This window comes from Pleurodeles waltl, chromosome 1_2, assembly GCF_031143425.1.
Source record: "Pleurodeles waltl isolate 20211129_DDA chromosome 1_2, aPleWal1.hap1.20221129, whole genome shotgun sequence".
Taxonomy (NCBI): Eukaryota; Metazoa; Chordata; class Amphibia; order Caudata; family Salamandridae; genus Pleurodeles; species Pleurodeles waltl.
This window is the reverse complement of record NC_090437.1, coordinates 982,562,581-982,579,190: the sequence shown is the minus strand read 5'-3', so window position 1 is coordinate 982,579,190 and position 16,610 is coordinate 982,562,581. Positions and strand designations below refer to the sequence as shown.

General features: G+C 44.6%; 1 protein-coding gene across 12 annotated transcripts in view; it reads right to left on the bottom strand.

The window, feature by feature from the left end:
* Positions 1–16,610, bottom strand: part of FRYL (FRY like transcription coactivator) — a 1,894,812-nt gene that overhangs the window by 268,124 nt on the left and 1,610,078 nt on the right. For all 12 annotated transcript variants that reach the window (XM_069201557.1, XM_069201569.1, XM_069201550.1 and 9 more), the window contains 2 exons: positions 9,039–9,113; positions 8,718–8,894 (listed from right to left, as the gene is read on the bottom strand). In XM_069201557.1, the coding sequence (XP_069057658.1) occupies positions 8,718–8,894; positions 9,039–9,113 (252 nt within the window). The remainder of the gene's footprint in view (positions 1–8,717; positions 8,895–9,038; positions 9,114–16,610) is intronic.

The following is a 16,610-nucleotide window of genomic DNA, read 5'->3' as shown; positions in this document are numbered from 1 at the left end:
ATGCAGGAAGCCATGAGTCTCAGCAGCCTCAGAGTCTGTCTCACCGAGATCCAGGATAGAGGCCGAAACATCAGAATCATAACCTGAATATCCTGAACCCGCTGATCGGGAGGATAAGCCCGATACTGCACTGTGTCCAGAACAGCTCCGATGAAAGTGAGCTTCTGAGAGGGAGTCAGGTGTGACTTCGGCACATTTATAGTGAACCCCAGCGAATGCAAGAGGTCCGCCGTCGTCTGGAGGTGGGTGACGAGAGCCTGGGGCGTAGGAGCCTTCAACAGCCAATCGTCTAGGTAGGGGAAGACTGAAATCCCTGACCTGCGCAAATGAGTTGCCACCACCGCCATTACCTTTGTGAACACCCGAGGGGCACTGGTGAGACCGAAAGGAAGCACGGTAAACTGAAAGTGCTCGTGGCCCACCTTGAACCGCAGGTAACGCCTGTGGGCTGGCAGGATAGGAATATGGAAATATGCATCCTGCAAATCCAATGCTACCATCCAGTCTCCTTGGTCTAGGGCAGACAAAACATGAGCAAGAGTGAGCATCTTGAATTTCTCCTTCTTGAGGAAGAGATTGACGTCCCTTAAATCCAAGATAGGGCGAAGTCCTTTGTTCTTTTTGGGAATCAGAAAGTAGCGGGAATAACAACCACTGCCTACTTCTGATATCGGGACTCTTTCTATGGCTCCCTTGGCCAAGAGAGCTGTAACTTCCTCGCAGAGCAAAGCTAGATGGTCCTCCATCAGCCATTCCTTTGTCGGAGGGATAGAAGGAGGGAAAGACTGGAAGGGAAGGGAGTAGCCCTTCCGTATGATCTGCAGGACCCACTTGTCCGTGGTGATGGAAAGCCAGTGAGGGAGCTGAAAACGAATCCTCCCTCCAACTGGACGGACATGATCCCGCAGAACCACACTAGGAGGGCTTGGGCGCAGTGGAGGGGGGCTGTGTGGCGGAATACCTCTGGCCAGACCCCCTGGGTCTGATGGTACCACGACCACGTCCTCTTCCAAGATGTTGTGAAGCCTGAGGACGGTGGCTGAACTGTGGCTGGCGTGGTACCACACCCCCTCCGAAGCCTCGAAAGGGGCGAAAGACAGACTGCTGTCGTGCTGGCGCTGAATGGCCCAAGGATCTGGCCGTGGATCGAGAATCCTTGAACCTCTCAAGCGCGGAGTTTGCCTTTTTGCCAAAAAGGTGAGAGCCATCAAAGGGCATGTTCATCAAGCTGGACTGGACATCCCCTGAAAAACCAGTAGAACGAAGCCAGGCGTGGCGAGAAAGGGCCACTGACGATGAAATCGCTCTGCCCAGCGAGTCGGTCGTGTCCAAACCACACCGTATCGTAAACTTGGCTGCATCTCTCCCATCCTTGACAGCCTGGGTGAGAGTGTCCCGTACACCCTCCGGGACCTGGGGCAGCATCTGTGCCACCGTATCCCATAAAGTATGGGAATAACAGCCCAATAGGCAAGAGGTGTTTATGGACCTCAATGCCAGGCTGGTGGAAGAAAACATCTTCTTCCCAAGTTGATCCAGCCTCTTGGATTCCCTATCCGGGGGAGCGGAAGGGAAGGCACCACCGGAAGTAGAGGCTTGGACAACCAAGCTCTCAGGAGTGGGGTGTTGTGTCAGGAAACTAGGGTCACTGGGAGCAGGTCTATGGCGGCGGCCGACCGTCCTATTCACGGGAGCCCCTGTGCTGGGTTTGGACCACGTACCCAGAAGGACGTCTGAAAGAGCCTCATTGAAGCGCAACAACGGCTCCGATGTTGACACCCCCTGCTGAAGCACTTCTGCCAGGATATTCGTCCTGACTGGCACCGTAGGCAAATCTAGGTCCAAGACCTCAGCTGCGCTATGCACCACCATAGCGAAAGAAGCACCCTCCTCCGTAGCCACATTAGAAGGAGAGAGCATACCAGTATCTGGAGACGTGTCCAGTCCACTGGCCTCCCCTAGATCCTCATACCAGTCCTGTTGCAATCCAGATTCTAAAGGGTCCTCAAACCCCTCCCATTCCTCTCCTGCGTCTGGCTGGTCTAAATAATGCTCAGACAATGATCTGGGCTTAACTGGCTCAGTCGAAGTCTGAGTTGACGTCGTACGACGTCGCTCTGGCTCCGAATCATCCGGAATAAGGATGGGGCTGCCACCGGTGGCGCAATCGTCGACGTCGGACCCGGCGACAAAGGAGGCCGACTGTGAGGGACCGGCGCCAGTCCGGATCCGGTATCGGATCCTTGGGTCCCCAACGGCACCGAAGCCGCCGGCATCGAATCCTAAGGGGCCCCTGCTGACCCCGTGGGGCCTGAAGACCCACCCGAGGGTGCAGCCCGCTCAAAAACGAGACATGGCCTCGTAAAATTCTTTTATTTGAGCGGGGTCGATCTGGTCCCCGTAAAGGGAGGAAGACGCGGAGTCGACCCTGGCGACGGCTCCGCAGAACCGCGCCCGGAACTTCAATGTTCCCTAGACGCCTCGTCACCCGACGGGCGTGGCGAAGACAAAGTCTGCTTGTACTTCTTCTTCTTCTTTTGCCTCTTACCTTCGGATGACCTCGAATGCGAGGAAGAGGACTTGGGGCTCTGGGAGCGGTGGCGCGACCTCCTCCTACTGTGGGACTGTGACCTCCGCGGAGTCGCGCCGACCGAAGACGAATGTTGGGCCGCAAGAAGCTTAAGGGATCTCTCCCTTAAGGCCTTCGGCGCCATGGCCCGACAGTCGGAGCACGAGGTGGAATCGTAGTACTTCTCCAGGCACCAAAGACAAACTCGGTGCGGATCCGTCACCGACATGGTGCGATGACATGCACCACACGGCTTGAATCCTGCCTTTCTCGAAGACATGACTTCAAACAGTCAAAAAAGCATTGACAAACCGTCTAAGCAGCATAGCTCTTTCCAAAACTGCGCTTAACCGGCGCAGAAGGAAAATAACTGACAGCACAAGCCTCTCACACTAGATGGTGTGCAAAGGGACTACAATAAGACAATTAAGCGCCAACCGAGGCATAATGAAAGGCTTGGAAGAAACATGTATTCAAGTTTTTTTTTAGGAGTCTTCTCACAACAGGAAACAAATAAAAAGGGCTGGTCAGTCAACCATAAAAAGGATGAAATGACTGACATTCTTTTTGGGTCTGCCCACCATAAAACCTTAGTGACCCACAGACAACCCAAACAGATCATTCAACAGCTTTCCCTCTGAGGGGTTAAGACAATAGTCCCCTATACTAGGCCCCAATTTTCTCCCAATGCCACAAATAGATTTTTTTAGTTAACTGGAGCCTTGGCACAAGAATCACATCCACTTCTTCAGCAGGCAAGTTGAAAGTATATAGTTGCCATTGCTCAAATTCCACGCATGGAAATGTTTGTTGAGATTCAGAAGCAGGACCCTCTGTGCTGCTGAGACGGGAGGGCTGCTTGGACATGAATGAATGGCAAATGCTTATGCTCTGCGATTAAGATACCACACCTAGTCCAGTCTGAGGCTATTGAGATTACTTGCGTCCTGTTCATCCTGACTTCCTCAGAACTCCAGGCAGGTGAGATAATGGTGGAAACATGTACAGAAGGCTTGTACTCTCCAATAGGTGGAATTCATCTTTTAGGGAGCCTTTTAGCAGGAACTCCACCATGCAATACTTTTGACACTGTGTTCTTGGCGTGGTGAAAAGATCCAGCCAAGTCACGTCCTACTCAAACATGTCCTAGGCCATCCCAGAATGAATCTGCTATTTGTGGTCTGCCAGGTGACGTTTCCAGTGCTCATCTGCCCTGTGTTTAGCAACCCCGACAGATGATTGGCCACAAGGAAGATACCTTATTGGTCCAGCTGTATCCAAAGCTGGATCCCTCTCTGGTCCAGTGTCTCAAGCATAAGGTTCAAGGCCCCATGCTATTTTACTTGTTGCTGCAGTATCACATAAGGACCTGTACTGGACTCCCTCTGATGGATGGGAGAAACACTTTCAGAGCTAGATGGACGACACAAAGTTCCAGGAGACTGACATGTAGCTGCCGATCCACTTGAGACCACAGACCCCTGATGTCAACCACATCCCAGACATGATACATCCGTTACTAATGCAAACTAGGGTTGGGGAAGAGTGTCGCAAGACAAGATGCATACGTTGTCTGACAGAAAGGCTTTAGGTTGAGCCCACTGGAAAAGGAGGTTCCCCAGCAAAGTCCACATGTGCAGTAAGCACAAGGAAATATCAAAAATTAGTAATACACTGTTCCAACCATGTAAAACAGAAAGTAGTGACCGGGGTCCTAAATTCTAGGAGCAAGAGGCCTCACACACCCATAGGGTGTCATGCTTCATCATAGGCACTGCTCCTCGTCAGACCGGCGCTGTAATGTCTGACGGGCACCACCCCGTGTGGGGGGGCTCTTTGCCGGAGATCTTTTTATGTGGTGGTGCCGTGACCCCAAAGGTAATTGAAGTGTCAACGGAGATCAAAAAAGAATGTGATTTAAAATTGACTACCAAAACCGCCACTGAGACAATGGATTTTATTAGACCAGATGGACGGTCAGGGCCAAGGTTAAAAATATATAGTCAGAAGAGTGAATAGAGAAATTAAGATCAATCACTCTTATAGTGAAAAAATGTATCAAAAGGAGGGGTCTGGGAATTTTCCAAAGTCTACCCTCTCATGGGTCAACATGTTTCGCATCCTGGTGGTCCAAACAGATCCAGTGATGCTTCATCAGGACTTTGGAAAATTCCCAGACCCCTCCTTTTGATAAATATTTTCACTATAAGAGTGATTGATCTTAATTTCTCTATTCACTCTTCTGACTATATATTTTTAACCTTGGCCCTGACCGTCCATCTGGTCTAATAAAATCCATTGTCTCAGTGGCGGTTTTGGTAGTCAATTTTAAATCACATTCTTTTTTGATCTCCGTTGACACTTCAATTACCTTTGGGGTCACGGCACCACCACATAAAAAGATCTCCGGCAAAGAGCCCCCCCACACGGGGTGGTGCCCGTCAGACATTGCAGCGCCGGTCTGACGAGGAGCAGTGCCTATGATGAAGCATGACACCCTATGGGTGTGTGAGGCCTCTTGCTCCTAGAATTTAGGACCCCGGTCACTACTTTCTGTTTTACATGGTTGGAACAGTGTATTACTAATTTTTGATGTTTCCATTTGGAGGATATACACTGGACCATAATTCCTCCTGATCCCTTCCGTATTTTGAACAGTAAGCACAAGGACCTGGAGGATGCAGAAGGCCAGCAGCCCAACACGTCTCAGAGCCAACCTCACTGAGATCTAGGAGTCAGCCCAAAAAATTAGGATCATATCCTAAATGTTCTGAGCGTGTTGCAGTCTGGGAAGGCTTTGAATGCCAATGTGTGTAGAATGACGCCTATGAAGAGAATCCATTGCATTGACTTCAAACATCACTTTATTTCATTGATGGAAAATCCCATGGATTAAATAAGGGTGACCATTGTTCAGAGGTGGCCTCCGACTGACTGTGGGGAACCTGCCTTCAGGAAGTATTCATCAGACTGTAGTACAGGCATATGAAGGTATGCGTCCTGCAAGTCCAAGGATACCAGGCAAAGCTTTGGGTTCAGCACTGAATAGACCTGGGCCAGCGTGAGCATTTTGAAATTGTCCTTCTGCAAAAAGGTTTCAGGGGCTGAAGATTTAAAAATCAGTCTGAGCCCATCACTGTTCTTGGGCACCACAAAATAGCAGGAGTAAAAGCCCTTCCTCTTTGCCAAATCTGGTAAAAGGATAGACGTGTTATTTGCCAACGCTTGAGGAGGAACGTGTGGGATCGAGTGTGTGTGTCTGGAGTTCGGGGGTGGAGTTTGGGAGATGAGGGGTGAGAAAGGAATTGTAGCTCAAATACCCATTGAACTATCTGCAACACCCACCAATCTGAAGTGATGGGTTTCCGGCCATGTACGAAAAATCAAATCCAGTGCATGGTTTACCAATGGAAACATCAAAGCAGCTTGTAAGCCATTATGGTGGGGGGGTAGAAGATTGTGCTCCTCTTGGTGTCCATGACTTCAAGCACCACCAAGTCCTCTGAAGCTGCAAAATGAATAGGCTAGCTGTTGAACTGGTTGTAAGGTCTCCTGCGGTCAATAGGCCTGACCCTAGAAGTATCCTATGAATTTTCTGCTGAATAAATGAGCGGGCTAGTGCGAGCAAGGCTAGGAAGCAGAATGTAACTGTACCTGCCCTTCAGACAATCAGCACAAAGGCGGCGGAATCCATCACCAGTGTTGTGAGCTGGGAGAAAGATGTCTCCCTGTTCATCCTCTTGTGGTGTGTCCAGAAGATCCTGAACGCTGTCAGTCTGTGCCAAACTGGTCCTTCAGTCTGCTATATCTGTATCCTGTATTAGTGGCATACAGGGAGGAGAGGGAAAATTATGTAGCATTGGCAGCTGAACCTTGGTGATTTAATAGCATCATAAGTCTACAGTGGGCCGATGTTAGTTCCGATCGCAGATCATGCGGGGCTCAGATCCAGTTGGGCACCTGTGGAGTCAGGGCTGGTGAAGCGCTGGAATCAGTGTACACACTGACAGAACTATGGGCCAGTACTGGAAAGGAGCTAAGGACGGCCCAGTGGGGTCTGTCGGGCCTGGTGACGGACCCACAAGAGGAAGTGCAACTGGTGGTCTCCTTGCTGCCATACAGCTTGAAGGAGCTGATATCACCGTAAAGATCTCCAACATTGCTTTCTTGAAAGCATGTATCTGCTGTGGGGATAATGGCCTAGCAAAATCTGGGCGTGCCAGGACCAGCCTCGGCCTGAGAAGATACCTGTGGCATCAGACCTTTGGAGTTACACCTGCAAGGATTGACGCCTGTTTTGGAGTGGCTAGAGTGGGAGAATCCTGTTTGGCCTTCTGGCTCCTATAGCACAAACTGGACTTAACCAAAGACTGAATGACTCTGGATTCTACTGTAGGAGCAGCCCCAAGATCTGGAGCAGGAACAGCCCTCAGACTTGGAGAGGGATCATTATTTCGAAAATTACCTCTATGTTTTTCGCTTCCCGCTCTCTGATCGTCTTTAGGGTGCATCACAGTTTATCACACATCGAGTTGGATGGAGAACCTATGTACCACGAACAAAAAAGTCATGTGGGTGGCATGACCAGCATCTGCTTTCTGCAGTAAAAGAAAAAAGGGTTTAAAACCTTTCATGTGGCTATGCATATCAATACCGGGACAGCACAAATATGTCGAGGAGTCCAAAGGCACCACCTATGGAAGACTGTAGGATCCCGTCTGGCACCTGGAATTACTCTGTGGGTGTCAACGTTGTGGTATAAATTACCCACCAGAACAAGCATATGCACATGCACATTCAACGTCATCTTTCAAAGTTTATGCTGGAAGAACTCTTGCTGCAGGATGTTACATTCCGGTGTGAATACTAACCATATGCCACCACATATAAAATCCATTAGATTTAAGGTGGGTGTATAAATCATGACACAACAAGGCACACATGTTGGTGTCAGGATTCAACTTGATAATCCATATGACGCAAGAAGAAACTCTGAACTCCCAGCTTTACTTTTCCTTCAATTTTAGCTCACTTTATGGTATTTCTAATAAAGTGAACATTCATCCATAACTAGGACAGTTGAATATTTTTGTTACGTACATGCACAGTTATAATATCTTCAAAACACAACATACTCTCAAATACAGTTCTATTACTTCTCTGCTCATTTTAAGGTGAGGATGTTTTATGGTGGGAGATACTCTTACTTCCCATTCAACCTTCTATATCAGACGTTCACGTTTGGGACTAGCTAAAATAATTTCACCACCAAGCTGGTTAAAGGTATAAGGACTGCTAACCTTGCAGGAAAAAGACTATCACATGGAACCACAGATCTAGTCTGTAGTTATAAATCTTCAATTCAAGTGTTTTCTTTAGCGCCTTTAAATGCAAAATAATAATTTCTAGAGACCAGTGTTTGAGAATACAATATCGGTCAGCGACAGCTCATCTTGGCAATTACCAGGCCATATCCATCAAAGCTCTGGGACTTGGCCTGTGTTTATCGACATCAAAACAAACAATGGCATACACAATTTAAGTGTTGTGGGGAATGGCCTGTGTTAGTGTATTCTAAATAGCTAAGCAACTTAAATTACACTGCTGTTTAATATATAAGCTACGTTGTATCTACATATTTTGGTACGTGTTGCGCACAATGTTCACTGCAAAGTACTATGAAATTGTGTCTGTTAACATACTTTAATTAAATAAAAATACATATACAACTTAAATAATGGGACAGCCATATGTATACATGAATGTTTAGTTTATTTTGTACCAGAAAACATGCTCCTGTATACCAGAAAACACAGCTCCTGCCATACAGCTAAAATGCAAAAACAAGAGCATATAATTAACTTATGTTAAGGAAATGTAAAGGCCCTGCTTTGCATCTTTGAGTTACTGATTGAAGTAAATGTTACAAAAAGATATTCGTTTTTTTCAGAAAGACACTGTCATTATGACCTGAAAGAAACTAACTGCCATTATGACCTGAAAGTAACACTGAAAAGTTAGTTTATGAAAATGCCACATAGCTATGTGGTTTGCCAAACTGACCGGTGCATAAGACCCTAATGTGATGTCCATTTACCATAAAAACAACCTGAGAATAATAATGTAAATTAAAACTAATTGATCTCACCTCTGCATCTTCCAGTTCCACATCTAAAAAGTCAAAGTCCTTAAAAACCCCAAACTGTTGTTCACTGCCAGTATCTTCCACAGCTGATTCTTCTTCTTGAATTATTTCCTCTGTGGTAGAAATGAGGCTAGTCTGCTGGTCTCCAACTTCAAGGTCCTCATTAGAAGAGAAAACCACCTAAGAGTGAAGGAGGTAATAAACAACAAATAACTGATCAATGTTCAAAAAAGTGAAGGTGTAAGCAATTACAACTCCACTTGCAATCTTCATTGAAAACACTTTAGTATAGAAAAATAAACCTTGTTTGTTTGGAGAACTTACTGATGGATTTTTGGGAATTCCAGATTCTGGACCACACAATGAAAGCACATTCATAAGCTTTTCCCGTGTCCTCCGCTGAAAGAAAAACAAAAACGCGCCTTTAAAAACTCCACAAATGAAATCAGAAAGTATAATGCTAAAATTGGTCTGTAATGCTCCATTCCAGTGTCTTTAAAGAGCTGGTGTTCACCACAGAGGTTTTCAAGATTGTCTAGAAATAGAAAATGGACTACTTCACTCATCAGTTGCTGCGACACAAGTACCTCCAAGGTGCCACCTTTTCCATTAAACCCTATGCACAAAGTTTATTGCAAGAATATCAAGAAGCAATTTTAAAAGAAGGCCTCAAGCACTGAAGTGCAAACAAAATTATCTGAAGTAAAATAGGTGAAGAAAAAGTTAATTAAATAAAGGCATAGAATGGCTCAATATGGTCACATGCATTACATGCCACAAACAGATGTCTACTGGGTAAGTAACATCTTCCATTTGGTGGCATGTGTAGCTGCAGATACACATGCTTTGCATAGACTGTAAAGCAGTCCCCTCCCAAAATAAGCGGTGGCTAGCCTGTAGGAGTTGGAGTAGTTTGACAAGCAGTGCTTAAAACACTATTTCAAACATGTGCTTGTTGGTGAGGTAAGACAACCACACAGTAGTGTTTAGTAAATACGTGTGGTGTGGATCATGTGGCTGCTTTACATATATCTGTCATTGGTATATTTCCTAAGAATGTCATTGAAGCTCCTTTCTTTCTAGTAGAATGTGCTTTAGGAGTTACTAATAACTGTCTTTTAGCCTTAAGATAGCAAGTTTGAATACATTTTACTATCCATCTAGCTTATCCTTATTTTGAAATAAGATTACCCTTATGAGGTTGTTGAAAAGCCACAAAGTTGTTTAGACTTTCTGAAATCTTTTGTTCTATTTATATAATACATGAGAGCCCTTTTAACACCGAGGGTGTGAAGAGCTCTTGCAACAACTGAATGTGTCTGTGGAAAGAAAACTGATTGATATAAAATGGTGAAACTACATTAGTATGAATGGTGTCATTCCACCATTGCAGAGGAATTTTGGGTTTGTCCTAAGGACTATTTTAATTTTGTGAATTTGAAAAAAAAAAAAAAGGTTCTTCTAAAGTGATTGCTTGAATTTCACTAACAGGAAGTAATTGCTACTAAGAAAGCAACCTTTCATGACAAACTGGAGAGGACAAGAATGCATGGCTTCAAATGGTGGGTCCATAAATCTAATAAGTACGATGTTAATATTCCAGGCTGGAGCTGTTGGAGCTCTAGGTGGAATAATTATTTTAAGGCCTTCCATGAAAGCTTTAATAATAGGAAACCTAAACAGAGAAGTGTGCTGTCTGTTTTGGACATAAGCAGCTATTGCTGTTAAATGGATTTTAATAGAGGAATATGCAAAATTTGCTTTTTGTAAATGAAGCAAATTCCAGACAGTATCCTGTGCTGATGCTTTAAGTGGATTACTGTTTAACACTGTCTAGTTGTAGGCATACGAGCTTCCTTTAGAATATCAATTAATTCAGATGGAAGCTGCAGATAACCAAATTCTATGACCTCAGGAGCCAAATCACCAGGTTGAGCATTTTGGGATTGGATGTCTGATTTGACCTTTGTTCTGAGTCAATAGGTCTGGTCTGTTTGGGAGTTTGTGTTGTGGTACTACAGATAGATCCAATAGTGTTGTGTACCAGTGTTGACGCGCCCACATGGGAGCTATGAATAGAAGAGTGAGGGAAGTGTGACGGGTCTTGCCGACCAAAAATGGAATTAGTGGGAGAGGGAGGAAAAGCATAAGCAAATATCCCTGACCAACTGATCCATAGAGCATTGCCCTTGGATCAAGGGTGTGGGTACCTGGATGTGAAGTTTTGGCATTTTGCATTTTCGCTTGTGGCGAAGAGGTCTATGTCTGGGGTTCCCCACATTTGCAAGTATTGTTGAATCACTTGTGGGTGAATCTCCCATTTGTGTATTTGTTGCTGCGCCCTGCTTAAGAGGTCCGCTAGTTGGTTGTGTATCCCTGGAATTTACTCTGATAGTAGTTGAATGAGATTGTGAATTGCCCATTTCCAAACTGTCTGTGCTAGAAGGGACAATTCAGATGAGTGTATCCCACGTTTTTGCAGATAATACATTGTGGTCATGTTGTCTGTCCTTATTAACACTGTTTTGTGTGTGATCTGTGGCTGAAAATGTTTGAGTGCTAAGAACACTGCTAGCAATTCTGAATGTTTTATGTGATAAGTTTGTTGAACTGAGTTCCAAACCCCTTGTATGGTGAGGTTGTTGAGATGTGCTCCCCAACCTATCATTGGTGCATCGGTTGCGATTATGGTCTGTGGCACGGTGTTCTGAAATGGCTGCACTTTTAATAAGTTGGTGTAATTCCACCATTGCAGAGAGTGGTAAGTTTGACGGTCCAATAACACTAGATCCTGAAGTTGACCCTGTGCTTGAGACCATTGTTGCGAGAGACACTGCTGTAGTGGTCACATGTTTAGACGTGCATTGGGTACTATTGCTATGCATGATGCCAACATTCTCAAGAATTTAATGATCAACCTCACTGTGTAAGTGTGGTTGTATTGTAGTTGAGATATGATAGTGTGGAAAGCTAGAATTCTCAGTGGGTTTGGGTATGCTAATGCTGATTGAGTGTTCATACCCACATATGGTTGTATTTGTGCTGGCTGCAGATGAGATTTTTGGTAATTGACTGTGAATCCTAGGTAGTAGAGGATGTCCACTGTGTACTATGTGTGTTGTTGACAGGTTCAAATTGTGCTGGCTTTTATGAGCCAGTCGTCCAGATAAAGAAAGACGTGTATATGTTGTCTTCTTAGATATGCTGCGACCACTGCAAGGCATTTGGTGAACACCCTCGGTATTGTTGTTACTCCAAAGGGTAGTACTTTAAAATGGTAGTGCTTGCCATCACTAATCTTAGAAATTTGTGATATGCTGGATGTATGGGAATGTGGAAATAAGCATCTTTTAAATCTAATGCTGTCATGTAGTCTTGTTTCTGCAGCAGGGGAATTAGAGGAGTGGAGTAGAGATAAATTCTAGGCAATAACCATGTTGGATAATAGATGGGACCCATTGATATGTAGTAATGTTGTGCCATTGTTGGTAAAAAAAAAAAAATGCCCAGTCTTCCTCCCACAGGAGATGTATACTCTGTTGGGATGTGTAAAATGTCACTGGTTGAGGTGGAGAAGTGTCTCGGGATGGTTGATTTACCTTTCCATCTATAATTAATTCCTCTGTACGAGCCTTTGAAGGATCCTCTGTAGTAAAAATATGGCCCTTGTTTGTGTTGGGATGTGGATGGCTAGGTGGTTGATGGTTTCAAGCCACCCCTAAACTGGGGCTTGTGAAAAGTTCCCCGAGTAGGGGTGGTGTAAAGGGCATCCATAGCTTTAGCTGTACCAAAGTCTTTTTTGAGCTTTTCTATGGTGGTATCGACTTCTGGGCCAAATAGGTGTTGCTTATCAAAAGGCATATTTAACACTGCCTATTGTATTTCTGGTTTAAACCCTGACGTTCTTAACCATCCATGCCTTCTAATCATTACACTAGTATTGATACCCCTTGCTGCTGTATCTGCTGCATCTATTGCAGATCTAATTTGATTATTAGAGCTAGCCTGCCCCTCTGATACTATCTGTTGCACCCATTTCTGGTGGAAGGTATTTCAACAAATCTTTCATCTCATCCCAATGAGTTCTGTTATATCTTGCTAACATTGCCTGAGAGTTTGCAGTCCTCCAATGATTAGCAGCTTGAGTTGCTACTCTTTTACCAGCTGTCTCAAATTTACAGCTTTCCTTGTCTGGGGGAGGAGCATTCCCTGTGGATTGACTATTTGCCCTTTTCCTCACTGCACTGACAACTATAGAGTCAGGTGGCAATTGGGTTCTAATAAAAAGTAGATCAGAGGGTGCAGGTTTATACTTTTTAATCTACCCTTGGTGTTATAATTCTAGACTTTCACTGGTTCTTTGAAAATGTCCTCTGCATATTTAAGCATGCCTGGGAACATAGAAAAACAATGATATGCCTTATGAGTGGATGTTAGTATGTCAAATAAGAAGTCATCCTCAATAAGATCTGAATGTAATTGCACCTTGTGATATGCAGCTGCCCTGATTGTAAGCAGTGGTATCTTCAGGTGGAGATGGTCTTGCAGGGTATAAATCAGATCATTAGACAGAATGGGATCTGAATCATATAAGTCCCATGGATCGATATTCTGATTAGTATCATCTAAATAATCCCCATTTTTTGAGATAGGGCATTGTGGAGAAAATTGTGTAGGTTAAGGTGGTGGAGGCCCAGCTTCTACAGTCTCATGGAAAGTTAATTTTCTCTTGGTTGAGGGAGGAGGAGAAGCAATAATTCTTCCTGTGTCCTTATGTATATGGATTTTTCGCTGTTTAGAGTCCATTACTTCCAATATGGGTCTTATTTCAGAAGATTCCTCAGTAGTTGGAGCATATTTTCCCCCACAGGTTTCAGCTCCGAAAGTTTGGAAACCAAATGTTTTAGTTGGGCAGAAAATGCTGGCTCCGAAATTGTTGGCAGTTTTTTCGGCTCCGAGGTGGAAGACTCTTATTTTTGGCTCAATCCTGAAACAGGTATGGCATGCTGTTTAGTTGGCACCGAATGCACTTTGGTCTTATGTTTTGGTGCTGAACCCGAGGGTTGGTCATCCGAATGCATTTTACGGGTCCGACCATGGCCGGCAAGCAATGGGAGGGGGGGGGGGGGTGGGGGGGGGACCCAAGATTGGTGCTAAAGTTTTTTTGTTGTCTTTTGTGGATGGGAAGGGGCTGATGTACTCATGTACTGTGCTGCTGGAATGGATTGGCTGTCGCCATCGGAATCTTGACCTGAATTGGAGTCTGCGATGGAAATTGCAGTTTGATAAGCCATCTCTTCTTGCGTGTGTTTTTCGCTGAAGATGTCAGGCATTTGTTCTGACGACTTGGACACCATCTTCAACCGATGTGCTCTTTGATCCCTAAGAGTCTTCTTTGAGTGAAAAGATCGACACACTTCACATTTTTCTTCTCTGTGATCCGGAGAAAGAGAGATTGCACACCGAATGCTGATTGGTGTATGGGAAGTTGGTGTGACACCGAGGGCAAAAGCAAAATGGAGTCCATTCCATCAGCCTGACATTGCTCGACAGCCACAGGTCAAAGCAGGCCTAAGAAGGGCAAGGCTGTTTAATCGACCCCGACGATTTCAATCGGATCAAATATAAGTTTAGAAAACGCTATCAAGAACTATACCAACGTTTACAGAAAAGAAGAGAGAAGGTCAGATAGTACAGAACCGAGATCTACCGGAGTGAGAGGAAACACATCCGAACCCGACGGCAGAAATAAAACTATCTAACAAATGACTCAATGCCCACGAGCACTATCACCGAGAGGAGGAGTCACTCGATCTCCTAACTCGAAAACCTTCTTCGAAGAAAAACAACTTGTAACACTCCCAGCCCATTACTAGATGGCAAACGTATGTAAAATATGTGTATCTGCAGCTACACATGCCACCGAAAACACACACACACACATATATATATTTATATATATGGACAATCTCACTTCCCCAGTGTACATCTGTTCGTGGCATGTTCCGCTGCAGATTCACATGCTGTTCATTATACTTCTGCCATCTAGTTTTGGACTCGGAGTGTTACAAGTTCTTTATCTTCGAAGAAGAGTGATAGAGTACATAGGAGATAAAGAAAAGAGATGTCCACGCTAATGCAAATCTATATATCTATCTATATATCTATCTATATATTTATCTATATATCTATATATCTATATACACACACACACATGTACAAGTGTTAAATTAAACGACTACAGGTAAGTAGATGTATTTTTATGGAAGAGAATGCTAAATTTGATTTTTGTAAATGAAGTAAATAGCATACAATATCTTGTATTGATGCTGTAAGAGGTTCACTGTTTAGATTGACAGTAATTTACTAATCTTTTCCATTTGTTAGCATAGTACTGTTTAGTAGTGGGTTTTCTTGCTTGCTTGATAACTTCCATACATTCTGATGGTAGTTGTAAATATCCAAACTCTATGACCTCAGAAGCCAAATCGCCAGATTGAGTGTGTTGGGATTTGGGTTGTCTGATTTGTCCTTTGTTTTGTGTCTGGTCTGTTTGGGAGTTTGGTACTACTGACATGTCTAACAATGTTGTGTACCACGTTGGACCGGCCCCCGTTGGTGCTATGAGTATCATATTGAGTGTGTTTTGACGCATCTGTTGTAATTATGGTCTGAGGCACAGGGTCTTGAAATGGCCACCCTTTGTTTAGATTTGTGGAATTCCAAGGTCTAATGTTGCCATGAAATCGTGTTTTTGGAGTAGTGGGATAACATCTTGAAGAGTTACCATGTGAAAATGTTCTGACAGGATGTAAAGATTGAGGGTCCTGAGATCTAATATTGGTCTGAGGGTGCCATCTTTTTTGGGAATCAGGAAGTATAGAGAATAAACTCCTGTCCCTACTTGATCTTGTGGGACGGCTTCTATTGCTTGTTTGAGTAATAGAGATTTGACGTCTTCGTGTAACAGATGGGTATGTTCTGTGGATAGTTTGTGTTGTTTTGGTGGAATGTTTGGGGGAGTTTGTATCAATTCTATGCAATAACGATTGCGGATAATTGATAGTAGCCAATTGTCTGTGGTAATGTTTTGCCAATTGGTGTGGAACTGTTGCAGTCTTCCCCCCACAGGAGAGGTGTGGAGTGAAAGGGGATAAGCCAAGTCACTGCGTAGGGTGCTGTGGAGTTTGTTTAGAAGTTTGGAACTTCCCTCTACTTTTGGGATACTGCCCCTATATGTGCCCCTAAAACCACCTTGTTGGTATTGTGGTTGGTAGGTTGGTTTTGCCTGCAATGTGGATGCCTCTGCTGTTTTGAGCTCTAAATCCACCTCTAAACTGAGGTTTCCGAAAGGATCCCCTGTATGGTGTGGTGTATTGTGCACCCACAGCTTTTGCGGTGTCTGAATCTTTGCACAATTTCTCAATTGCAGTGTCAACTTCAGGCCCGAAAAGTTGTTTTTTATTGAACAGCATATTGAACACCGATTGTTGGATTTCGGGGTTAAAACCAGAGGACCTGAGCCATATATGCCTCCTTATTGTCACAGCAGTATTGATGCTCCTGGCAGCTGTGTCTGCTGCGTCTAGGGCAGACCTAATCTGATTATTGGTGATGGCTTGCCCTTCCTCCACTATTTCCTGTCCCCTTTTTTGATGTTCCTTGGGGAGATGTTGAATTATGCCTTGCATCTCTTCCCAATGGGCCCTGTCGTATCTAGCCAACACCACCTGTCAGTTGGCTATCCTCCATTGATTCGCTGCCTGGGATGCAACTCTCTTCCCTGCAGCATCAAATTTCCTACTTTCTTTGTCTGGTGGGGGTGCATCACCTGATGAGTGTGAGTTTGCCCTTTTTCTGGCAGTGCTTCCTACTACAGAATCTAGAGGGATTTGT